Source organism: Osmia lignaria, chromosome 9 (assembly GCF_051020975.1).
Source record: "Osmia lignaria lignaria isolate PbOS001 chromosome 9, iyOsmLign1, whole genome shotgun sequence".
Classification (NCBI taxonomy): domain Eukaryota; kingdom Metazoa; phylum Arthropoda; class Insecta; order Hymenoptera; family Megachilidae; genus Osmia; species Osmia lignaria.
Genome location: NC_135040.1, coordinates 3,994,220 through 4,021,226, shown reverse-complemented (window position 1 = coordinate 4,021,226; position 27,007 = coordinate 3,994,220). Strand labels below are relative to the sequence as shown.

At 37.7% G+C, this 27,007-nt stretch overlaps 1 protein-coding gene across 3 annotated transcripts in view; it reads left to right on the top strand.

Annotated features, from left to right (window-relative positions):
- LOC117607743 (A disintegrin and metalloproteinase with thrombospondin motifs 9) overlaps positions 1–27,007 on the top strand; it is a 69,662-nt gene that overhangs the window by 37,678 nt on the left and 4,977 nt on the right. For 2 of the 3 annotated variants that reach the window (XM_076690398.1, XM_034331797.2), the window contains exons 6-23: positions 7,746–7,929; positions 15,411–15,594; positions 16,125–16,332; positions 20,725–20,939; positions 21,095–21,244; positions 21,319–21,468; positions 22,668–22,822; positions 23,071–23,398; positions 23,793–23,881; positions 23,958–24,305; positions 24,464–24,630; positions 24,764–25,014; positions 25,095–25,473; positions 25,577–25,738; positions 25,834–25,974; positions 26,052–26,174; positions 26,263–26,433; positions 26,529–26,744. In XM_076690398.1, coding sequence (XP_076546513.1) covers positions 7,746–7,929; positions 15,411–15,594; positions 16,125–16,332; positions 20,725–20,939; positions 21,095–21,244; positions 21,319–21,468; positions 22,668–22,822; positions 23,071–23,398; positions 23,793–23,881; positions 23,958–24,305; positions 24,464–24,630; positions 24,764–25,014; positions 25,095–25,473; positions 25,577–25,738; positions 25,834–25,974; positions 26,052–26,174; positions 26,263–26,433; positions 26,529–26,744 — 3,621 coding nt within the window. Of the gene's footprint in view, positions 1–7,745; positions 7,930–15,410; positions 15,595–16,124; positions 16,333–20,724; positions 20,940–21,094; positions 21,245–21,318; positions 21,469–22,667; positions 22,823–23,066; positions 23,399–23,792; positions 23,882–23,957; positions 24,306–24,463; positions 24,631–24,763; positions 25,015–25,094; positions 25,474–25,576; positions 25,739–25,833; positions 25,975–26,051; positions 26,175–26,262; positions 26,434–26,528; positions 26,745–27,007 lie in introns of all 3 variants that reach the window. The other variant, XM_034331808.2, reaches the window with a different exon arrangement.

The following is a 27,007-nucleotide window of genomic DNA, read 5'->3' as shown; positions in this document are numbered from 1 at the left end:
GTTACGTTAACGAGCTTATTATCTTTCCCTTTCTTTAAATCACTGTATTTAAGATATGAGAAAATTGGTAGAGTTCCTGGAAAATTTACTTGAATAATTTAATAATTGGAGAAAAGAAAAATTTTTTAACACGACTAATATTGTATTAATAATTTAAAATTGCAAGTCGAATTTTGACTCCTCTGAGGGTTGATCATTGCTCCTGTAAAAAATTGTAGTAATTTTGGTATAGCAAATTGCAAATTACAATACCAATTCACAATATTACAAGTATTATATAATGACTTTTTATCCTTTTTGTATTGTCTTAACATTAAATTAGTTAATCTATTCAAGTGTCAGTTGCATTGAGTAAAAATAAAAAAAAAGGATTGTCTAAAGGTTAAATCATTTTTTATCATTCATCTCTTTCGACGATTGTTTTCTCGATTGCTCAACAGAAGAATGATGGATTCGTTCATTCAGAAACGTCGAATTTTTTTGTTGTTACTCCTCAAGGCTTTTCTATAGTGTGCTGTACGAGTTTCTTTCGCCTCGTTGTTGATTTCTTTATGCAGAAACGAATGTTTATTCTGTCGCCGGTGAATAGAAAGTGAAAACGACGTAGCTACATAATCGAACCGGTTGATTGATGGTTACAGCCACCGGGTAGTGGACAGTTTATTTACTTATCAGTTTGTTCAGGAATTGGATCAAAAGCAACAAGAATTTTCGTACATTTACCCCTAAAACCGGAAGAGAAACCATGTTATCGATTTCCTTTTTCCATTAGTAGCTGATATCATTAATCTCTGTCGTTTTAATCTATTCACCCTCAAATTGTGATGACTGGATCGATTATCACCCAGAAATTATAATTATACATTGAATGAAATTAATATTCTAATTATTAACTTCTTTACTAATTACTATTACTAAAACAAATAACAATTTAAAATAACGAGGATGAAATCCAATTTAAAATTAAATTTATAGTAATTGCAATTATGGCAAGGTGTTAACGCACCACAAAAATAAATAAAACATTTTTAATTAAGTTACTACCTATTACTTTAAGACCAACAAATTCTCTTCCACGAATAAGAAAGATAAATGAGTGGTATTTATTATACACAAAAAAAGTGGTGAACATTAATAATGATGTTCCTCGGTTAGTCTAGCACTATTAAACACGCTTTTCGAGCTCTTGATCCGCCCATTATGTGTTAATCCACCTGGAGATCATTATTAAGTCTTCCATGATTGCTCGAGACATTCAAGAAACCACCTCGATCCAGAACAACATTCCAATCGTTTCGACGATCTCGTTTCGAATCTCCAGAACGTCAGAACGCTCTTCAGCCTCTATTAGATCCAATTCTTTTTTATTTCGATCCTTAGATAGGATGGATTTACCTGGTCGAAAGAAGTGAAGATCCTTTGTGTCTGGAAACTCCAGGGAATCTTTGTTGAAACGGCTATGGGAACCATAGAATCTTATCCTTTTCTTCCACTTATAGTGGCCCATGTTTTCACGGTTATTGTGTCTAATTAATCAGTCGTCTATCAATTTTAGCTTCTGGGAACAAATGAATTGAAATTAGAATTCAAGTAATCGCATATGCTTCAGTTCTCGAAGATACTAAGATTGGCACATAGAAAGAAAGTGACTCAATGACAATTGGGTCACTCGTGGGCACGAATCGCCTCGTTTAATCGTCATTAATCAATTATACACTTACACAACGTTCACACATCGTTGGCTGATTAACAGAGGAGGCACCTTTGGATCTACCGAAGGCAAAACGATCGTAGATTATGCAAACGCTCGATCTCAGGTGTGAATTGATGTCATTAAGAGTCGATTATCTTAGGTTCAGTGCTCTCTGTCTAAATCAGTTGTACCTTACGTTTTCAAAACGAAGCCAAACATTGCAAAATGGTAAAATATATTTTTTGAATAATTTTAACATTGAAAAATTGCCCTGCAGTTTTTACAATGTACCAGTTTCTTAACCCATCCTTTGATTTTGAAATTTTCTATATTTAGAAGTAGCTTTAGTACCATTTTACGACTCTGTTACCATCGAATCGCGATGATCAGTTCGCATCGTAAATTCGTTCCCCCTTGATCTTCGAAGCAGGATAAACGGCTTGAAAGAGTTGATGAGACGGTATCTTGGATCACCTCGTATCACGATTTCTGCAATTTCGTTTCCCGCTTAATATTAATGTATTCGGACGCGTTACCGCGACAAATTACCGCGCCTCGTCACTGTCCCTTTTAATACGAGCTGCGTGAACGGTCGCTCTCCTTTTATTATGATGTATTGCGTTCTGCATATTAACTCGGGACTAAATAAAGATAACGTCTGCTCTGAGACTCGGCTCTTAACACTTTGCAGATCGCTTTTCATATTAACCCTTTTGTTCGATCATCGAATTAGAAGCAAAGGCAAAAAGTGCAAAATGGCAGGAAACAATTTTCAAAATTTTTATTCAAAGACAATTCATCGTTCGATCCTCGTTTCAACGAGGTGAAACAATTAGAGTTGCTTTAAAAAGGCTCGTTCGCATCGAAACAATCGAGCGTGTACGAAGTAGCCGCACACGTTGCCATCGATTGCACGCGATGCACTCTGCGTATGCACGCAGGATGCACCGGACCTGCTTCGGGCTCGCATTGAAAAGTTTTAAGGTCGGTAGCCCACCCAGAAGTCGCCACTGTATCCTCGTTACCCATCGAACGCATAAAACATATCGCGTTAAGTCCTGTTCCCGAAGAAACCAGCTTACATTTTATTTTATTTTTTTTATTAGTTTCCTTTAGTTGCATTTCGAACTAGCAACTTGTACTCTCGATGAAACGTGATCACTTATGATTACTTAAAACTACTTAGTGTGGATGAAAAAATATTAGCATACTCGGTTCTCTTATGGTAATTGTGACTAACACTTTGAACGATTTTTATATTTTTTATTATACTTAAATATGTGTGAATTTATTTTTCTGCTTTAAAAGTAATCTTAAATGGAAAGCATCAAACTAATATGGACATAATGTGTTCATATAATAGGACCATATAACTTTCTATCATAAATTCTTCAGGGTTCTTCGTTTCAAGCTATTTAAAGAACAATATTACACCAGTTAACCAGGCAATATACAACGAAACACTTGATAGCTGACTCATCTACTCGTTAATATTAACGATTGATAAATTGTCACGAGGAAATATTTAACCATTACCTGCCGGTACAAATATGAGATCAAGAGACAAAGGAAAAAGGAAGTGATTGAAATGAAACAAGGTCTTCGAGACGATGAATCGTCTCCGTGGATTTTCTGAAAATCGCAGATCACCTGGCTCGACCAACGAAAGGAAAAATAGAGCTGGATCAGCTGTGCAGTTGGAAAGGTCGATGAGTTTGTTCCAGCGTTGGATTTCGAGGTCGTTCACTGGTCGAAAAGGCAAAAAGAGAGTGCGAGTTGGTCGAAGCGAGATAGTAGAGGAAGAAGAAGAAGGGAAAGAGAAAAACAGCGTTCTTGCCAAGAGTTCTCGGTAACCCTGAAGTCAGTCTTTGTGCCATCGGATAGCCACGAACGTGGAGGTGCACGCCTGTAGGAATGCAAATCGCAAATGCACCGAGCGTACGATGCAACCGATGCCCATTCAATTCTACCTCTTTCTATCTTCTTACAACCCTCTTTACCTATTGTTACCAGTTTTATTGGTGATTTAGATGATGCAGGGCTTCGAGATCCTTTGAACGTCGCCTTTGGATGATGATTTCGGAGATTTTAAGGGACCATTTAAGTGAAAGTTAGATTAACGGCTCAGGTAGTTTCACTAATTCAAAATTATTATGCTTAGAAAGCTTAGAAAATTTATAAAATAGATAATAAGATTACTAGAATAGTTTTAAATGATTCCCTGAGAGAATGCAAATTGCAAATCGCAATTTTATCTTTCCTCCCTTCTCATCTTTGAATATTTAATAAATCGTCTCAGGGACATGAGACAGACTGGAAGGTTACTGAACTATTTCCTATTTGTTATTCCTGCAATAGCATAGAGCGTCTCGAAGAGATAGCAAAATCGAAAACGGTACAACATTGCTGCAAGGAATATTTAATTAGAGTATCTAAATTTAACACCTATCATAAGATGGAAGTTGGTAGTCTGAAATACTAATTAGTAGTGCATCAATTTTTCAAATTAACAATCGATTCCACCAACCTTGCCATCATTTTATTAACACTTGCAAGTTTCCTTACAAAAGAATTAAATTAAGTTCCTTAACCCAGATTTTCTAAATTGGAATTGATCCTATTTGATCTCGGGATTAGCCAAGGCTCGTTGAATTCAATGAAAAACCGTAAGAGTGTTACTCCAAAATGGTATTTCAACTAAAAAGTTGACTTTTAAATATTGTATTACATTCCTTGCGAGGAATGTTTGATACACTTTTATGGAACATTCTTTGTGTTTAATGAAATTCTCATTTTTCTATGGTATGTGCAATTTAAGTAGATACACTGAATTATTTCTTAGCTTATAAGATAGTTGGCATGCTTTGAAATAATTCAAAATGCTTTTCATTAAAATTTTCATTAGATCTGTTTTTCATAGACATTTTTTCAATTTTTAATAATTATGTAACCGCGTAATGGGAACGTAAGGTGTGGTAAAGAAGATTGCGTAAAAATCTGAGTAAACTAAAAATGTTTATATTTAATTTATTTTTATGCCAAGTTTTATTTCAAGCATACAATTTTATTGCATTGATGACGGATTTAAACAATGATCCTCAGTGAACTTCATAAACAACAGCTCTCAGTGTGTAAGATGTTATTTTTAAAAGTAGAAAATGATAAATATTTAAAAAAGGACTTGACATATTCTTACAATAACGTTTTCTAAAAAATTAAATAAGTATATTTGAGTAATGATAATCGAAAATAGAATTCACTTCTGTTCTTTTTTTTTTAGTGAAGAAGAATGTTTTATTTAGAATTAAAAAATATAACAATTCATGATTCTGGTCCCTGTCTTTCAACACTCTTCGTTGTTTATTTTGCAAATTTACAGTGCATAAATTTCTCAGGAAATTTTCAATCATTTATTTGTTCTATCGAAGTTACTCATTTCCATTGACGTTTTATGGAAATTCTGATCATACGTATAGACACGAGAATTTGCTTTTCTTTTCTAAAAAAAATTTACTATTTACAAATGAATATTGCCAAGTTACACAAAGATTTCTTCTAAAATCACTAACAAAACTTCAACTTAACTTGCTACACTTACTGTGTATTAATAATACACTAAGCCTATTATTAGCTGCAGACAATTTCGCTCAAATTTCCTCGACGAACGTTTTCACCACCATCCCAATTATAACTTTGCAAAATTACTAAATTCTTTTATCATTCTACTATAAACATTTCTTCGGGAAATAAATTTTGCTGCTGTTCAGAATATTTTTTCACCCTTCATTTTTAGCCTAAATTAAATGAAAATTCAATATCTTTTATTTCCCAAGAACCCATAATTTTTCTTTTGCCTGTCGCCATCGAAGAACAAAAAAGGACGTATTTCTCAAGGTAGCAACTGTTCCTTCTTTTTTCTTTCCCTGTAAAAATGTGTTTAAAATGTAAAAGGCACAAAACGTGGTCGGTAAAGGAAAGGAGGATCGACAATAAGACGGATTTCCACATGGTCGATAAATTTCCTTCACCTGCCTCCCTCTCTTGTTTCTTCGCTTTCGTTCCCGCTAGTCTTGCTTCTGAATGAACGAAGCAACGTTGTTAAAGGTAAACCTCTTTTTTCCTCAGGTTGGTTTACACACGCGAGCAACAATTGCTGTTCACGACTGTCGTAATCCACTGAAGCTGATGACAGCTGAAAGCACGCGTTGTCTTTTGCTTTCTTGGAATGAATACGGTTGCATCAGGTGCTTGCTTTCTTATTCAATTCCCTTTTTTCTATTGTTGCTGAAATGTCCATGCTATTTTCATGCTGCTTTCCGAATTATTTGGTGAAGTTCATGGTGTATTCTTCTATGTTTCTTTCAAACGTCACAAATTTGAAAATTATTATCTAATTATAATTCATTATAATTATCAGTGATTTTTATAAAGAACCTAGAATGAAATTGCGAGCAGAATTGCAATAGAAACGTTGATAATCAATAAATAGCACTGGTTACTCTTCAGCTTCTTGTCCACCGAGATTCCTGTAATTAGGAGCAATAATTAATTAGGTCGACTTTCTCTGGCTGTCGCTGAACCAGTTACCCGCACGCCCATTTTATTGAAACCGATGGCAAGCTAATTATAAGCTTCTTAATTAGAGCCGTCGTTGATCAGTGAGCAATTTCATGTGTTACTTCTATCTTCCTTTTCTCGTATCTCTTTGTATCGACGATCTTTCCGCGATACTTTAATTGTTCCAGCCTTGCAATTAATCTATGATGAATTAACAATTTCTGGACGTTAACTTCATTTTTTATTAGCTGTCTGATTCACGAAATGTTTCTCAAAAATAACAGACTGAATTTCTGACAGCAAGATTCTGGAGATATAAAGAGTGATTCATCAGACGTGAAGATTTTCAGGGTTCATTCCACCCTAACACAATGAAAAAAAAAGAGATGATCTTCTTAACAATTTTCTTGTATACCAGAATTGATAATAACACACGTAGAAAAATCACTGATTGAATATTTCTAACAACTATCAAATGGTATCAAATGGTACCAGAGGTACCATTACCATTATCAAGCCCTTAGTGGTATTCTAAGGGTTAATTATCTTTGACTGAATAACAGTAATAATGATAATGACGAGGTAAACAAGTTGTCACAAAAAACCACCTTTTTCATCAATTATTCTCACCTGATTCGCTCGAGTTCGTCCACACACGGCTTTGCCCTCACACGGAATTTACGTGGGTGGTATATATTTAGCGGGGGCGTCCCATGTAGCCGGTGTGTTTCACATTCAAATGGAGGAAGTTATGTCAGAGCAGTGCTGCATGTATAAATAAATCGCAACGAATGCGGCTAGCTAATCCGCAAAACCTTTTCGCTATCTTTTCGATCGTGTTTCCACTGCTCGAACGAGCAAAAAGTACTCCAGTAAATTTGAACGTTCTTGAACCTTCTTTTTTCCTACTTTTCTGTGTATAAAATCGTTGTGTAATTGCGAAATGGAATTTCTTCCGTGTAAAAGGATTAAAAGGTCTTTGAATTAAATTGATCTTTGCAGGGAATGCGAAGCATAATTTTTAGATAATTTGGATTTGTTATTAGAAATGTTCTGACTAGGCAATAATATCCAGAGATCTGTGCGAAATTTTCTAGCTGAATTACTAAAAATAGTACGCAAAGCTTTTAAAACTTCAAGATGAATCATGCTATAGACGTCTGTTTGTAGTTTCCAAAGATAATGGCTCTGTAACATTATTTCTAGAATAACTTTACAAGACTTTGTTCTGAAAACTTTTCAAACACGTTTATATTTAATTTACATCGTTATTAAAAAATGATGAAAAATTTTATTTCATTAAATAGCAATGCTCGTAAGAAAAGGCCAATTAATAATTATCACGGTAAATTAAACGAACAATTGGAAGAAATTTCAAGATTCATTGGTAGCGAGAGAGAAAAGCTCACCAGTAGGTAGCCAGTTTCATTGAGGAAATAAAGGCCAATCGTGACGGGATGACTCACCAAATTTTTGGCATATTTTTTTCTTTCAGACGGGCCACGTGAGAACGTCGACGGGAAGCTACATAATTAAGCCGGTCGAGTCGTGGCAAGAGAATGACAAGGATCCTCGCGAGTTTTCGCTGCAGCATGCCATCCAAAGGATACGATCACCCAACGCAGACCACCCGAACAATGACGAGAAAAAATCTAGGACTCACAGTTGCGCAGTGATTGGTGAGTTAACACTTTTTTAGTTAGTAATTTTCGAGGGATTGTTAAGTCGAAAATTGAGGAGCCTTGCAATTAAGGGAACAATGGAAACAAATTTGACAAAAATTGTTCAAATATTGTCATTGAACATTTGAGAAAAATTGTAGAAATTTATATCTAATATTAGGGAATATTTGGATTTAATTTTAATATTTTAAACTGGGCTGTACTTTCAACCAGTTGTTAAAATCACCCTGCATTCATGGTCTAATCAAGACCATTACTTTCTTATCTCCCTGTACAGAGTTTCAGGGTGATCCAACTCGTCTGAAAGCTTCTTCGAGATACAAGTTTCAGTTTCGAGCTGAGCCGAAAACGTATTAATAATGCATGCGGCTCGATCGTACACATTAGACGACACGGATGCACCGGTCGCCGCATCCCGTCTGTAGTACTACAAAATGGCCTGGTGACTCGATACGTATCGTTTTATTCATGGCTTGTCCCTTCGTTGATCTCTCGAGGAGGTAACAGCGTGTCGCACGGCGAAAGTTCATTCTCGAGTGAGCGTAAAAAAGATTCGCGAATAAATAAACGAAGCAGAGGCGAGGCGAGCATCGGTTTCGAGAAGGCGACCGGTTTCAACGATCACGATTTACATTCCACGGTTAGACTGGCGTATTTTACATTGTCCCCAGGGAGAATCGGTAGCTCCCTGTGCTTTTAATTAGTTTGTCAGAGACTATCGTAACCACGTTTCTCCGCTATACCTTTCTTATTTATGCTGATTTCTCTTTCGACCTGAACAGGTGCTCCGCGTGAATAATAAATTGGCTGATTGATTTGACGAATTGTTATGCTAATTGGTTCCTGATAGGTGTGCCATAGATTTTCATTTGCTGAATAGGTGATAATCGTTTGATGGTTATCGCGGTTGGCTGCAATTATTTTTATTTAACAAATTTTTTGATTTAATGATCAAAATTAGTGATTTTTAAATTACGTTCATTATAATTTATTGAAACTTATCGTTACATAATACATTACAATGTATGTAAATTAGCACCTTTCTAAAATATTATCTCTGTAGGTAATTGTGAAAATTTTCAAGGTAATAATTAAGCGAATCGAGGAGATCCGGCCATTGATCCCTTTTCTCTACGACAGATGAAGATTTCTCGCTGACACTCGCTTTCATCCTCTTATGGAATCACCACCGGACTTAATTGATGCTTGGAAACATTTTTTCTCTCTTTTAGCCTCGTTCCCATCTTGCTTTCCCCCTTGCCCTTTTTCTGCCCGAGGGCAAACGCGTGTGTACGAATTTAAAGAACGTTAACCCTTCGCGGTCGAAGACCGGAATACACTAGCACCGCCTTTAGCGTAGCTTCGGCTCCTTTACTCGATTTTTGCCGAAAAAATAAATGACCAGTATGTATTGTACAAGCGATTAAAATTTATGAACGGAAAGGTATCTTTCATCGGGTAACCGTGTGTAATTTTCAATGCACGGAATTATTCGTGTTTCGTGAAAATATATTGGCAAGATGCAAATCGTATGCAACAAAAAGAAAAATAATGAAAAATTATAGGGAACCTTTCCAATTTGAAATATTTCACTAATTTTCCAAAATTATGTAAATATTCAAAATCACTTGAGAAACTATTAAAATTCAGTGTCAATTTAAAATTCTCTAGAATCAAAAAAGTGATCATCCCCCTCGGTGTTGAACGAGTTCGTTAATCGTTCGAAGAGGTATTAAGAATCTAAGCCATCGCTAGAAACAGCAGCAGGAACTGTTTCGCGATCCAGACATTTCTTCGAGAGGTGGTCAAAGAGTTGGAGTCGCGCGGAGGCAAATTTCGACAACGTAATCCTCCTCGCGAGTGAGTCGAGCGTCGCCAAGCTGTCTCAATGGCACGTCAGAATTCGCCCCGGGGGGATCCGCAAATGGCTGAACCTGTTTCGGTGTACAGGTGGTCGTCGCTACGCCACGAGAACGCTTAATGCTTCTCTTCGACCTCTTCTCTTCTTGGTACGCCCTTCAGCTTCGAACGAGATTAGGTCACGATCGGAGAACACGCGGACAGCTTTTCGACGAGTTTCAACCACGATAATGCTTCCTACCTTCGAATAATGCTTTTGTTATCCCTTACAGGATGTTTATGCTTCGATCGAGATTGCTGCAGGGCTTCTTTGCCAACCCTTTATCTCCTCTTCTTCATCTTCTCCTTCTTCTTCTTCTTCTTCTTGTTTATTTTGCAAGAGAGAGCTCTGATACAATGATGGTTGCATTTAGAATTCCAGCTGCTATTTTAGCTTAGAAATACTGTTCTAAATTTACAAATTTCCATAAGAATGGAATGAATATTTTCCATAGAATTACAGGACTCGTGAATCATGGAAAGTAGGGTGTGATAACACTTCTTGCTTGCAGGGCGTATTCCCGTTCCCCGGAAGTTCTATTCCAACCATCGATCACTTTAAATAGATCGTTTATCTTAAGTTTCAGTATTCTTCACAAACATTATAATAATATTGCAATCCGAAATATACAAGAAAACTGGGCCACAGTCGAAGACCCGAAGGAAAATAAACAGAATAAAAATGGTAAAAAGAAGAGATAAAACTCGAGTTATAAAAAGGACCTAGGGCAAAGAATCGTCCAGTTAAATGGAGGGCGTGGTGAGATGCAAAGATTTCTTTGCACAGAGAAGGCGTGCGTCTTCGAAGGGTGGCCCCTTAGACCCCCAGCTAACAGATCGTACATCGAAGGGTTAATAACGATTGAAAAACGAAGGGCTAATAACGAAAGGGTGCGGCTACACGTAATCGCACGATGACCCGAGGCTATCTTAGTAATTACTAATGATCGTGCTCGAGTTGTTAGGTTCTTTCTCTTCGTGTGCCGAGAGAAAGCATTGACCGATCCTATCTTTAATATGATACACGATACCAAAGATTGTTGTGCAATCGTTAAGAAATATGATTCCGTTTGTTGTTGAGGATTGTTCTACGAGAACCGTGGAAATGTTTCGAATTGCCGAAAATTTTTAATCGTCTGCATCTTTTATAACATTCTAAAATATCGAATTCACACCGACATTAAAAAAAGGCCTAGGGGTTTAGAGGATGGGAATTGAAACAATCCATCAAACGGCAAGAACGATTCGGTAGACAGCTCGGCGCCGAGCACGTGGATCTCGATCGAAAAAGCAAGGCTCGATGCTGAACGAAAGATCGATCCGATATGCAAAAGTCATTGACTTGCTGCGATCCTCCCGGAATAACGGATACGATGATCAAGATCGAACTCTTGCCGCGCCCTTCTTCCCTGCTAGAGTTCCTCTTGGAGATCTTGATCCCGCGATCGCGACACGATCGAACAAGAAGTCGTGTATTATTACGGGGTACCAACGAAATGACAGGCATTACGTGCCCTTCCTCCATTACACTTGGATCTGATCGCGTTCGCTTATCTACTTTGCTGTACTTCCAATCCATCGAAACCAAAGTTGATCAATAGATTTTTTTTTATTTAAAATCTGGGTGAAAAATTCTCGAAGGCACCTATTAAGGAGAAATACTTAAAATATACAATAGTAGCATGCAACTCGATAAATCATTATGCAATTCAATAAATCTTCTAACAGTGGTTTCCTATAATCATGAAAGTGTTATTAGAAATTTGAGTGATTGCAATAATTACAGCTTTCGACACCACGTCATGCACACTTGTATCAACACTAATAAAGAGATTTAGCGATCCATTGGTGCATTTTCGACGTAATTGCTCGACGGCATATTTGTACGAAGGTTATTATTAGAGAATCGCTTCCGTGTTATTAATTGACGATTTATGAAAGATCGATGGATGAAGTCTCATCTTAGCTCACCGTCAATAATCACTGGTATACAAATGATTTAATAATTTACGCAAAGGTTACCAAGAGTTCGTATACGAAAATCGCGTAACTGACGATCTTTCGAGCGTCTATGTTAGTCGGAGAATGTTCGATAATTGCTGGAAAGTTATACTGGCCACGCTATAATTTCGGGTGAAAGTTCGTATCCTCCATAATTTTTTCGATGTTCGAGTCGTTGAGAGATTCGCAATGGTGGAAGAAAATGAAAAGGTAAAACGCGTTTAAGATTCCTTGTTCCTTGAAAGAATCTTAAATGACTTTCAAAACCTTTGGTAATTGAACGAATATCATCAAGTATTTTATTCTTTTGTTTATAATCAATTTAATAATCATGCAAATATCAGGCACCATAAATCGTAACGATGCACCTGTCCTATGCAGTTTCTAATTGCATATGTTCATCTGTCCCCATGAACCATGATATAATACATCCTAGGCATCCCGGCACGTGTAAGCTTATAATTTTACGTGACTGGTTGGAATCGGTCTCGACAAAAGTCATTTCGAATACGTTCTGCATTGTAGCATCGAAGGGAAGAAGCTGGCTTAATAAATTTCTTGAAGAGGCAGCTTTATACTTGCCGAGAACCCCTATGGCGATCGGTTAAAATCTACGAATAAATCACATCACCCGTATGGAATTCATCCTCGCCATGGAATTCCATGATCTTTCGATCAATTTAAAAAAAAAAATGGTTGAACAATATAAGGATGAATGGTTAAATTAACGACGTTTCCATTTTTTGAATTTTTAATCCTCAGATGGCGGACCCTGGAGAGAGTCCCAATTTTAAAAAGTACCTACCACTAATTACACGCAGAATAATTTTTATTTTTAATAAAAAAGATTAATGAAAAGATTTCATTTTCTAATATCCTTAACAATATTTATAAAAATATTGAAGAAAAAGAAATTCCAGTCCAACAATTGAAATACCTCGAGTGTTTGAAAACAAAACGTTGGTTTTCATCAGTTACTCAAGATCATTCTTGAATTTATAAGTAATACGTTGTGCAGCAGACAAGAGAAAGGAAAAGAAGAAGCGGGGAAAAAGGAGAAAGAGGATGAGTTATGGACGGAAGAAAAAGGAGTTTCGACGTGAAACTCTTACTTTCGTACGCTTCTTCTTCAAACGACTGCTCCTCGGTTGGAACGTGTTAACACGTGTAAAGGAACGGATGATTAATTAAACGAAAGACGATGACATAGCGTAAAACGTCAGAGTGAATGATCGTGAGAGTGGTATCGTTGTTTCTTGGCCAAAGGACGAGAAAAGGGCCAACCCTTTCGTCATGGATCGTACATCATCCCTCGAAAAACGCTTAGGTGTTGTTCGCGTTTGCGATTTCATCGTCTTACGATCTCCTTGCTTGTCGATAAATAAATTTATTGGCTACCTCGGTACCCATTTCCATATTTCTGTTCAACAATTTAAATTGCCACCACAATTTTAGAAATTTTCCAACTGCAAATCGGAATGCTAAAAAATTGTGAATCTGATAAACAGCCGTCGCAAAGTGTCTCAAGGAAACATGGAAATTTCCTCTGAGAATCAATGTCATCAAAGGAAATTCTAAGTAGCATTACAGGCCCCACCTTCCCAGATACGGTGGAATAAAGAGGAATTCCAAAGTGAGTCTAGCTTCAATTAAAATCCTCCAGGTTGGTCCCACGAACCGGAATACCATGGTTGATCGCGATTACGTCCAGCCGCGATTTATTCCCCGGTTTCTACGAATGTTAGCTTAGGCTGACTAACGTTAGAAGCTCGGTAGTGAACGCGTGACAATAACGCGGATAAAGGCCGCGCAGGCTAGTCTAGACTCTGGATCTGGAGCCGCAAAAGGGAAACATGGTACTGCAACGAGACACGAACCAACGACAAATAGGTTGAACGCTCCCGCAAGCTCCATTATTCCCAACTGAGCCACCTTTACAGAGCAACGTCACGCGTGGGCGTCGCGACGCGGACAAAGATAATTGTCCACGAAACGTGTTCTCGTAGAAACTGGATTCTTCCACTATTGTGCTATCTACATCATTTTTTTTAATTGAATTAAGTTGAATTAAGTCATTTGAAAACACTGAAGATATCTTAGATAAAATAAAATTTGCATCATAGATTCATTTCCAAGGTGCTAAATTGTCAATTAATGAAAGGAAAGAAAAATGATTTCAGGTAATTCAAGGTGCAAATTCACAGAATAATTGCAGAGCAATCAAAATAATTCACTTAAGTGATTAACATATTTGTCTCGTGAAGTATTTCTAATAATGCGATTCTAATAATACTCTAATTATTTGAATCACAATAGTCAGACATGAAAAAAATACCAGCAATCTTCGCGAGCATAATAATGGCAATTACTGAGGGTAATAAAGCTGTCATTAGAATTGCATGAAAGTGCATTCCTTGGCAGACCTACCGCAACGTGTAGATACTAGAGTAACAATATAGCTTTTTGTTTGATTAAAATTGCAATTCTTGCGGTCAAATATATGTACCTGATCGAAGGTAAATAGCGATGATAATTGATCAAATTATTAAATGATACGGTTAATTCGGTTTTAGCTTACGCTTAATTGGGATGAATTTATTTGTATATTCCAATACAGCAGAACTCTGTTTGCATGAACGGTTTCAAGCATGAAATGGTTTGCATTTCATGGTTACGATCAACAGACACTGGTGTTTATCAATACCGCAATCTCGACACGCTGAACCATGATGCACGCACACATAACGATCAGATGAATGCTTAATCGATGCAAGCTAATCGATTTAACGAAATCATTAAGCAACCGCTCAGCCGTGATTCACTGACTTGTATACGATTACCAATAATCGCGTAACTCTTTTTCCAGTTAAAAATTGTAAAATGAAACGAATAGGAAAAGATTGATGAAATATTCCAGGTATAATTATTCCAATGAAATAATTAAAATTGTTAAACTTTCCTAACGATTTTGAAACTATGAATTTAAGATAGTAAAATGATGTAAGAACATTGAAAACTCGTTGATGTGATCAAGGTAGGGAAGAAAATGAATCGGTGAGCACAGACCAGATAGGCGTCCACGAAAGGCACGAAGGACACCGAGATGAATCGTGAAGCTGTCAGAACGTATCGATTTCTCTCAAAGTGTCAACTGCACATTCAATTAGACGCGTATAATCATTAACCATGATTCTTCGACGATACTCCGTGCTATATCAAGAACAGTTGAGCTTTGTTTCACTCGAACCCGACTGCCCCTCCTCATTCACCGTCAGACAAAGAGATTTTTGTCTTCTGCTTTTTCTATTTCGAAAACAGTACCATTCCAGTGTCTATAATAATTATGAAAAGCTGCAATTAAGATTTTTTTAAAAAACTTTACGATTTATGGGGCTCCGGATACTTCTATGGTGTCTGAGAATTTGAAAAAGTACGGAATTTCTTAACAGAAATCTTTGTTTCCTGGTTCGTGTATTCCAGAGCAATATTTGCTATATTAACAAAAAATTATGTACCTTCCTTTTTATACTGCATAGGACACTAATCGACTAACCAAACATTATGCTTTTTTTTTCCAGATGACGACACACCAACGCCCATTTTGGACGACATGGACGGAAGTCAAATTTATGTTGGTGGACGAACACGAAGACGTAGATCACTGACGGAAAAGACGGCTTTGGATCATTCCCAAATCAACGAATCGTACGAACAATTTATAGGAAACAACGAGGAGCATCGAAATTTTATACGAAACGACAGGTGATATACCAAATTTTATAATAATTATATTCGATCACAAGTGTACTTGGGTGATCCAGGAACTAATAGTCATAGATTACAAACAATCCCAGCTAACAAACAGTCAATTAACGGTACGTTTCAATGAAGTATCTGATGTGACAGAAAGTAATCGTCATGAAACAGTTACTAAATGACTACCTTCAACCAAGGCAGAGACTGATTATGGCATTAATCCTTGCCTGTTTGCGTCACGAGAAGCAATCATATATCACGTGTTCTTGTACTTACTTTTGGCGGATCTTTCATACGTTCATCGGTTGCATTATTGAAAAATTACATGTTTCAACTTTCACGACTTTCTCGAGAAATAATGTTACAAAAAAGTATTGGATACAATAACTGTTCAAAATCATACAGGATGAAATTTTATCCAAAAAGAATGCTTTTTGGAATCCTTTGACCCCGCGTATCAGTCACGCTCTCGAATCCTATATTTTGCTTTGAATAATTTAAAAAAATTAATTAAGTATTTGCATCAAATGTTGCAGATACTACTCGGTGGAAAGGAGACGAAACGAAGCGAGCGAAGAGTACAGTCAAGACTCGGATATGGAATCGGATCCCTTCGTGACTTGGAGACCACGAAGAGCCTTGCCACGTGAATATTTCATCGAGATCATGGTGGCGGCTGATGCCGAGATGGTCAGGTACCATGGAAAGGGTTTATTCAGCTACATTTTGGTGCTGATGAGTATGGTAAGCATTTCCATCATTTTCAATTCACCCAAAACATCTCCCACGCTTCTGAATTTTTCAACCCCCCACATTAAAGTTACACTTATCAATAAACACGAGTACAGAGCTCCATGAGAATTGAAATAAAAACAAAGATAAAATAAAAACCCGAAGATACACTCTGCGCGTCGGTCAAGTATTTATTACGGCACATAGGTCTAAGGTCCGTTTGAAGAAGACGGAAAAAGAGAATAAAAATGAAGAAAGGTCGACAGCCGGCGTGGGTGTATCACTTTGTTCGAGCACGGTTTTCGGTGAGGAAAAAAGAGAAGAACGTAGGTACTAAGAGCAAGCAGGATTAAAAGAGCTGAGGATCCACGAAACAGAGCCGCAAAGGTGGTTATGTTCGTAGGATGATCGATCTTGTAAGGCCAGCAGGATCTGTCGCGAGCGTTAAATATTATGCAAATGCGGCTGTTGCGTTCCTAGTTGGTTCTCAAAGGTCGTAAAGGTAGCACGACCGCTTTCGATCATCAGTCATCCTCCAAAGCAGTGGTACTAATTCAATTATCAGTGGAAAAAATCAACTATCTACAAATTGCGATTCTTTTTCATGGCATGTCAAAAGGACAGCGTTACAAATGGGAGAATTTTAGTATTCTAATAAAAAATGAAACAAACGTTTAGTGAAATAATCATGGACATATTGATGAAAGTACTTTCCTTCTTTTATTGACACGAATATAAAGTAGAACATTTACTAAGCGGTGCTAGGTTGATGATTATCTATTGTAAGCCCGTAAAGCAGGCTTTGTAACGAAATAGATTACCTTCCTGACTCTGTTAGGCGCCGCTTGCGAAACCAGATCAACGTGCATAAATTACGACTTCACGGTTCGCGAGTGGGAAAAGTGTACCGGGTGGTGCACGAAAGAACCTACAATTAGTGGGACACATCCCACGTATCTTGCTATTTAAAGATCCTCTACCTCTAAATAATTTCAGTGAATATTTTTTAGAAAGACTCTTTAACCATTTAGTATTACTTAGGGGTAGCGTTAATTAATTATCTATCAACTCCAAATTAAAATTGCTAATTTCGTGTCATTCCATATAGAAGCTTCGAAATATAATTTTCTCAATAATCTCCAAATATAAAGTTACAAAATCCTTCAGTTTCATAAAATATCCAATCAATAATATTGAAATGGATCCTAGATGGGAATAGAAAAAATGTGTAGAAATGTAGAGTAGCAGTAAAGGAAACTCGATCGTGGCTTGATAAATGAATGATTCATGTAATTTGACGGTTAGCCTGGTCATTGTCAACCAGGTCATTACCATGCAGCCGGTTGCATATCCCACGCGAAACGGACCACACCTCGGTGAAGAGGGCAACATCCCACGAGGCGTCCTGGGCTCACTTTCACGTGCCCACGCCCGTCATTCATCCGACGATTCAATCAGCTTTCCTGCCTGTCGATCGTCCTTTTGATATTCACGACGTTTCTCTTTTTATTTTACCAATCGATGAAATCTAATTTGACACTGCGTCGAGCGAAAACCTTCCCTGTGATAAGTTGAACCGGCGACGTGCTTTATTCGACCTGTCCCCGTGCGGATAGTATTGATACATGGCTTGCCTCTATGATCTCGACGTCACGGTTTATTCGCCTCTTGTCGATGACATACGGACATTGTACCGGAAAGATTTATTTCGAAACAAGACTAGAAAGAAATATGAACGATCGAAGGAAAATTTAAATAAACAAACTTCTTCGAATAATAAATCAACGGATGATACTTGATCGTGCAACCAAAAGTCTAAAGCTCGTACTTCGATCAACTGCAGTTATCAAATTGTGTCGCGTTCCTGTCTGGAGAAATGATAGACAGGGTTGACGGTGCATCAGGCATAAATTTGTCTGAAACTCGGTCAATCGATGTTCGATGTTTCGTGAACGTTCGTTTAACTTTGATACACGTGCCATGTGAAGATGCTGCGCAATCTTATCAGTGGCTGGTAACGAAGCTGAAAGCTGTAAAATTTAATGGCTCTCAAGATTAGTCGCTTAAGTGATTCCTACCGAAGTGTTCCCCATGGAAGTGGAGTTAAGAAGTCTGCTTGCACGTGTCTTCTTCTGATAACTTTGGATAATATTTGGAAGTAATAATTTGTAAATATAGAGTAATACATGGGTATATTTAATTCAAATAACCTGGTTTCTGATAAGGAATTTTTGAATGGACAGAATTCAGGATAATTACAAATTTTCAAATCAATTTTATCTCCTTTTTCTCACCCAACTAAAATTTTGGAAATTTTAAAAATTTTCCATCCCTACCATCCCCTAGAGTCTACTGGAAGTGTTTTTCTCTTCGGCAGACACTTGGTTTGCCCATCACTGTTACAAGTATATGTACTATAGACAGAAGTCATAGTGGTTTATACTCGATTCATGCCGAGCGAAGGAAGAAAAAGTAGGTAACGAGAAGAGCTGTCACTGTGTCGACGTCAATAAATATGAATTTTTTTGTCGCCAAGATAACCCATTTAACCATATATACATGGGATCAGGTTGGATGTGAACGGCGCTTAAACACGTCGACGGTTGCTTACGGTTGACCACCTCCGTGGAAATGAAAAACTTGCCTCCTTACACACCGGTGACATTGCGATCTCCTGGTGACACGATTCGATTTCTCGGTCGGTACCTCTAACCGGTCCAACGAGACGCTTCTTTTCAAACCTTTTTCTCGCGTTTTCGTGCCCTCTGATGTTGGCGCGAAGGTTGACCAGCTTAGCAAACAAGGATCCACTCGGAACAACCAATACAATTTCATTGTGTCAAACTCGAATGAAATCTGAATTATTAAAAAGCATATGTAAAGTCAGTAGAATCTTGTTGCAACAGAGCAAATGTTTCTTTCATCAGATTTTTTTTTATCCTGTTTCCGATCTAATTCCTGTCGAGCTATAACAACCTGTTCAATTACAACTTTAATTATCCATATTGCTACAGAAACGACTGTAAAATTTTTCATTTTCTCCATAGAATTGATCCACACAATACTATTTAAAGAAGAATAAAATTATTTTGAAAGATTGCATTAGAATTTTTACACACAATATGTACCATGATGAGCAAGACATTTGACCCAGAAGAAGTTACACGACATTGACGAAGCATTGATATTGAAAAAAGAAACGGAATCCCCTAAACTCACGAACCATATTCGACACAATCATTCCGCTTTCACCGTATCATTGTCGATAGATAACAATCGTTTGAAACGTAACAGCAACACCTATCAACTTCAATGTCCATGTCAGTCTTGGTGATTTCCGAGCTGGCCGTTCACCAACGTCCATGGCCTATCAAAAGGAACATTTCGAAAGAGTCAAGCGGAAAAAAGGCTCCTATTACCACAGTTTATCTGTCCCGTTAGAAAATCACATCGGGCTGGCTCTGGAACCACCAGCGTGACTCTTAATCAATCAATTACGAACGGGTCGTTGTTGTAATCTGTTGTAATCACTCTGTTCCAGAACAAAACGGTTGTTGGATTAACCAACTGGGAACAGTTGGTCGAATTGAATGCCTTGGGCTCGGTTCTGTCTCATCTAATAAAGTTCGTTTCGTTTTTGTCAAGGGAATGACTCCTGGTAAAATGGTTAATGGGTGGAATGAAGATTTTCTGAATGTTTCTGAACGTTTATGATGGATAATGAAGTGGTGTGGAGCTGTTTCAGAGTAATCTTGTTAGGCTGCGGTCTGATACAAATTCATGACATAAAAGTATTCTAAAATGGCACTTGTGTTACATCAATTTAAAGCTTAAAGATTGCTGAAAATAAGTACATAAAGATTTCGTTGATTCTCTTAATATAAAATGACTGATTATTTTAATAATTATCTTCCATTAAGTAGAAAATTGTAAGAGTCCTAAATTCCACGAAACGTACGTTCATTAAAGTGTTAAAATAAGAAGAAGAAGAAAAAAGAAGTTGAGCAATATGATCAAGAGACAGCATCTTTCAGGGAGATTGGGCGATGCCTGTTGCGACCCAAGACACGCCACTAATTAAGAGTCGACTGTGTGTCTTGCATTGTTTATGCACGGTTATCCTTTTTTTGCTTTCGCCTCCTCTGTGTCTTTGGTACTTCTTCTTTACAGCCTCTCTCCACCCTTTCTTGACGCTTGATCAGGACGCAGTGGAGCCTGCAGGGATCATCTTTCCGCTCATGAACAATTTCGTCAAACAATGACGTTTCGTATAATTGGTTTAAGAGGATATTTTGATCATTTTATTCAGTATAAAATAAATGAATATTCTATCGAGTTACAAATTTCTAAATCGAAAATCATCAAATAAAAGTAAATTTAATTTTATCGAATACTCTGTTGTAGGTGTCACGTATATACAAGGATCGGTCCATTGGCAATCCGATAAACATATCGGTGATGAAAATTATACCAACCGATAAAATGTTCGGTGCCAGGCACACTGTCAGCGAAGGGATCGCAGCGGCTGATATGTTGGAGAGATTTTGTCATTGGCAGAAAAACAACAATCCTGACGAACCATCGCGAGAACATCACGACCTTGCTTTGCTTTTAACTAGGTGCTTGTTATTTATAATTTTCCATAATCCCGGTATCTTGTTTCATTTATAATTTCGAAACAGTTTCGCAGTAATGTATTTTCGATTTCTATCGCGAAGATGCTGTAAGTCGACTCAGTCGTTGACATTAATCACTGAAAATGATATAATTTCAGGGAAAATCTGTGTCATCCCGAGGAATCAAGTTGCGACACTTTAGGTCTAGCTAAATTGGGTCGTATGTGTTCTCCAATATCGTCCTGTGCTATTGTTCAAGATAATGGTCTTGCTGCTGTCTTTACGATCGCTCATGAAATTGGTCACGTGTAAGTGAAATTATCCGAAATTTCAGAACTGCGATTCATCTTGTTCGTGTATCAATATATTTGTATAATTTCAGATTCAATATGCCTCACGACGATGAAGCCAAGTGCGAAGGTTTCCGTAATCACTCTGGTTTTCATCACGTCATGTCCAGGATGCTGAATGCCCAAACCTTCCCTTGGGAATGGTCCAACTGTTCCAGACACTACGTCACCGAATTCCTCGAGTGAGTCATTACCTTGACAAGTCAATAACCAGTGTCAGAAATTGACCCGTGTGTCTGTCTCGATAGGATTTGCTTTTTCTTCGTCAAACTGCCATATAGATCCTCATCGTTTAAGAAATTAAGAGTTTACTTCAAACTTCACAAGCACTCCAAAATTAAAAGAGAAAATTTAGATCGGTACATTTAATATAATTGAGGAATTTCTTTTAATTTATTCAAGGTGCCTGAAAGATCAAATCTTTGTGCGCTGAGTGGGAAGATATAAAAAATTAATATAAATTCGACGTGATTTCCTAATTGCGTGACACCCACGTGAAGTGTCAAACATATGTTTTGTGGAATTCTGTATAAGGAGTCCTTTGTTCGATAAATCAGGATATAAGTCATGGGTCCTCGTCCTGGGTGCGTGGGTTTAGGAGACGTCGCTTATTAAAAACTTGTCCTAAAAATTAAATATACCTAATCCTCAGACAGAAGAAATAAGTCAATTATAATTAAATTATATCTGAAATTCATAAACGATTAGGAAACAGATTTTAGGTCACTTCTGACACAATTTCATGACATAAAATAATCTGAAAAAGATACTTATGGCACATCAATTTAAATCATAAAATTTAACAAAAATAACTGCATAAATTTTTCATTGATATTCCTAATACAAAATAGCTGATTGTCATTTACAGCAAACAATGCATCACAATGAAACTCGTATATTGTTCCTTTATGAATTTCAATAAGAACATTCCACGAGGAAGGCTATTTATAATTTACAAAAAATACCATCTAATAATCATACAATACTCTGTTAATTAAACCATCCACCTCACGTGCACCAACCTGGTGGCATCTGAATTTCCGTGAATCCCTCTTCCCGAGAATGAAGTAATAAAGCAAGGAACATAGATGAAGAATCCTTCTAGTTGCCCATCAGTGTTCCAAAGGGCAGTATTTAAGAATTAGCCCACGTCAGTCAACGGATTGAATTGAATCGAGAAAGCCGGTGGCGCGGGTTTTTCTGCAACGCCAGAGGAAGGCGACTCGTTGCTTAGGAATCCGGTTCCGCTGCATTCTGAATGACCTGCACGCACTCACCAGCTCCATTCGTTTCCGACAAAAATTTGGTCCTCCGATGATGCACACCCGTCGGTGCCGAAGGGACCGGGAACGAGGTACAAACCTGTCGAAATTTGTTCCAGGGCCGGCTACGGTAACTGCCTGTTGGACGAGCCAGATATAACAATGGAAGGGGAAGACGTGAGCAGACTTCCTGGAGAAGATTTCTCTGGTAACAAGCAATGCGAACTCGTGTTTGGACCCGGATCATGGATTTGTTCCGACATGGTAAGTGACGGTAAGTCACCTATTTTTATAAACATACGTTTATTTATTTTTGATAATTAATGAACGAGAGGAGGACCAAAAGACTTGATCGATTAACGGTTGGAAGGTCGACTGATGAAGGATCACTTTTGATTTATGACTAATTATACAAGAATTGTAAATTCCAATATTCCAGTTTAGTTGATTTTCCATTTTAATATATTAGACTTCTTGAAAATTGAGATAAACTGAGCAGTTGGTTGGTTATCGGCCAGGAAGTGTGCAAGACATTATGGTGCCACGTACCGCATAGTGTGAGATGTCGTACCAGTTATTCCCCATGGGCTGATGGGACGGTATGCGGCGAAAACCGATGGTGTCATCGAGGCAAGTGCGTATCCCGTATAAATCTGCAACCGGTGGATGGCCAATGGGGCGAATGGGGACGTTACGGGGAATGCTCGCGTACCTGCGGTGGCGGTATCAAGAAGAAATATCGCGAGTGCAACAATCCTCCTCCGCAAAACTATGGGAAATACTGTGTCGGTGAACGCGTCAAGTATCGTAGCTGCGCCACCAAGGAGTGTCCAGGAAATCATGATTTCAGGTATTCTAAGATCCTAGATAAAACGAGGAATGATTTGTTTTCTAGTCGAAATTTAGGAAAAATAAAAGTAAAAGTGTTTCGTTTCTATCGTTTCTACCTGTAGAAATGTAGAAACATCAACGTTTAAACAGACTCATACTTCTCTGTCAGTTCATTTCAATGCAGATTCACGTCACTCAGCAACTCACTTTATTACCACTTTAATATACCAGTCCGTACGTTTCAAATGAAAATAGATGGGTAGAAAAATATTCAATCCTAGATCCTTGATATCGAACCCTATCCAACCATCATTCACCTCCTGCTGTTCCAACAAGCTCATCGCATCTCGTTCACGGTAGATTGCACAGAATAACATAGGATCGTAGAAATGCATAAGAATTTCCACTTACAGGGAACAGCAGTGCTCGCAATTCGACAACAACAACCTGAACATACTGAACCTGACCAAAGACGTTAAATGGCACGCGAAGTACAGGGGAAGTAAGGACACACCTCGCGCGCTGATTTCCAGTTTTCTCGTACTTTTGCCGCGGCTAACGTTTCTTCCTTGTTCCAGTATTGCCTCCGGAACGTTGCAAATTGTACTGCCAAGTGGCGAGCAATCAGTATTACATGCTACGAGAGAAGGTGATCGACGGAACACCATGCGGACGGGACACCTTTCACGTATGCGTGAATGGACACTGCAAAGCAGCGGGATGCGATCACGTTTTAAACTCGACCGCGGAACTGGATATCTGCGGGGTTTGCAAGGGTGACAATTCCACTTGCCAGAGGATCACTGGATCTTATAATTCTACGGAGTTCGGGTACACCAGGGTGGCGAAGATTCCTGCCGGAAGCAAGGATATCGATATCAGGCAACACGGATGGCTAGGGATGGGTGACGATAACAATTACCTTGGTACGATTTTCTTAGTTGTCAGTTGCGTTTATTACCATGCTAGATGGTCGTGTACAGTACAGGAAAATCTAACAATAATTATTTGGAAGAAAATTATCAAATTAAGGAAGAACAACTTAAATATTGAAAATTAAAAGGGCAATATATAATTTCTTCAGCTCTACGACTTGGAGAAGGTGGTGAATATATACTAAATGGTAACTTCATGGTGATGCCTCAGAAGATTATTATTCGACCTGGCCTCACCATCGAGTACAGTGGTCCTGTATCTCCTGTTGAACGTCTCAATACCTCCGAACCAATTGACACTGACTTAATTTTAGAAGTAAGCTATAAAAAATCAAATTTTCATTGTTTCAACTCACAATAAATTAATTGACTGTTTTAAGGCTTTCTTTTTTTAATATTAGACCTCTAATTTGTTTTTTCAAATGAGTAAGGATAGTGCCCTGTTGCAGGTATTATCAGTGTTTAATTTATACCCACCACAAATAACATACGAGTACACAGTGCCTAAGCACATTTTGCATAGTTACACATGGATCCTTAGCGATTGGTCCGAGTGCACTCATACTTGTCAAGGAATGAAATATAGAAAAGCAGAATGCAGGAGTACCGAGAACAAGGACGTCGTTCCTGATGACTATTGTCATAATACAGAGAAACTGAGAGAAGAAAGTCAGATTTGTAACAATCATTGTACTCTGAAGTGAGTATCGCTAATTTTGCAGAGTAGCAGTATCTAGTATAGTCATGATAAGGATTACCCAACTCTCCAAACTCTTCCAGATGGGAAATCACCTCAGTGTCCGAGTGCTCCAGTCAGTGTGGTCCAGGAACTCGCACAGTGACCTCCAGGTGCCTACAGAAGCTCATAAACTCGGATCATCCACCTCGTCCAATTCCAACAAGAGCATGCGCACATCTTCCACGACCAAGTGAGAAGGAACCTTGCATAGGACCCTGTGCAAATGTCCATTGGAATTATAGTAAATGGAGCACTTGTAGTGTTACCTGTGGAGGTGGTGTTCAATATAGAACAGCAGTCTGTGTGGATTCAAATTGGAGACGTGTATCAGATGAGAGTTGTGCAAGGCAAGAAAAGCACCTGAAAAGGATATGTGGACAGGACCCGTGTCCTCAATGGGACTTGGGAAAATGGCACTCTGTAATTATGTTATTTTTTGAAATAGTTCATTGTTTTATTCAAATTAATTGACAAGTGAAAATTATAATTTTATTTTTTTTTTTTTCATTTCTTTGGATGACAGTGTTCTGTGACCTGTGGCATTGGCAAACGACATAGAGATTATTTGTGTCACGTGGAGAACCGCATTGTGCCACACAGTTATTGCGGTGATCCACCTCCTGGAGTTGTTGAAGTTTGCAATGCTGGACCTTGTGAACAATGGCAAGCTGGCATTTGGAGTCCAGTATGTATTTTAAATTATGGTTCCAAATTAATACAGTGAGACAGTTGTATAATTAATTGTAAAATAGTTAGAGGATTGAACTTTTCTTTATTTAGTGTTCTGTCACTTGCGGCGAAGGCATCAAACGAAGGAAAGTAATTTGCAAACATTCTGATAGATCAATCAGTGATAAATGTCCCCCTTCTGAGAAACCTGAAGATACCACAATCTGTATACTTAAACCCTGTCCAACAGTGGTATGTCAGACCCCGTAGAATTTAATTGTTTCACTCCTCTTTGTTCATAATATTCATAAAAAGAATTTTTATTACAGGTGAATGAACCACCAATTAAATATTCTTCTGATCCACCCCATGGAATTCATTCCCAACAAAACAATGAAGTTTATGACATAACTTTCCGTTCTGGATATAAATGGCATGGATCGCAGAAAGAGGTTGATACGTTTATAATTTCTCAATTCTTATTCTGATCAAAGTCAATTACAATTATTCAGATAAAATAATTTAATATTTTTATTATAGTGTTCCAGGCCATGTATTGGAGGTTACATGCATACAATGGTAAAATGTATTTCCATTGAAACAGAAATAATTGCTCCTGACCATTATTGCGATAGGAAGGAGAAACCACCTACCATGATTCCTTGCAATCGTCATCGCTGTCCCATATGGAATACTGGTGATTGGAGTCAGGTTAATTATCAAAATACATTTATTAATACATTAAACGATTTTCTCTTTATTATAAGCAATACACATTACATTGATTTATTAATTTATTAATACAGTGCGACGTAGAATGTGGAACGGGTTTCCAACATCGTCAGGTTCGTTGCCAAAGTCCGCGTGGTGAGATATTAGCTGATGAACGCTGCCACGATAGCGAGAAACCGGAAATAGTGAAGACGTGCCGGAAGAGTCCTTGCATCACTGGTCCTACGGATCGGAAGAACCGATTGGAAACAAATATTTTCCGCAAATGGAAAGTTTCTAGTTGGACTCCTGTAAGTATTATCATTGATACTACTTCTTCGTTATATTTAAATCACTATTCAATATTTATAGAACCTACATATTCATATATTTAAATTTTACACGTTTTATTTATAAAAGCGCCTTAACAAAGGTAATGTATTTTTAATTGTTGACTTTTCTATTGATGTTGTGAGATGTAATGACATTGTTGTTTAAAGCATTGAACGACATGTAAATTGCTAATATATAACAACAAAGATTATAAAACAAGTAAACCATGAACAAACTATCG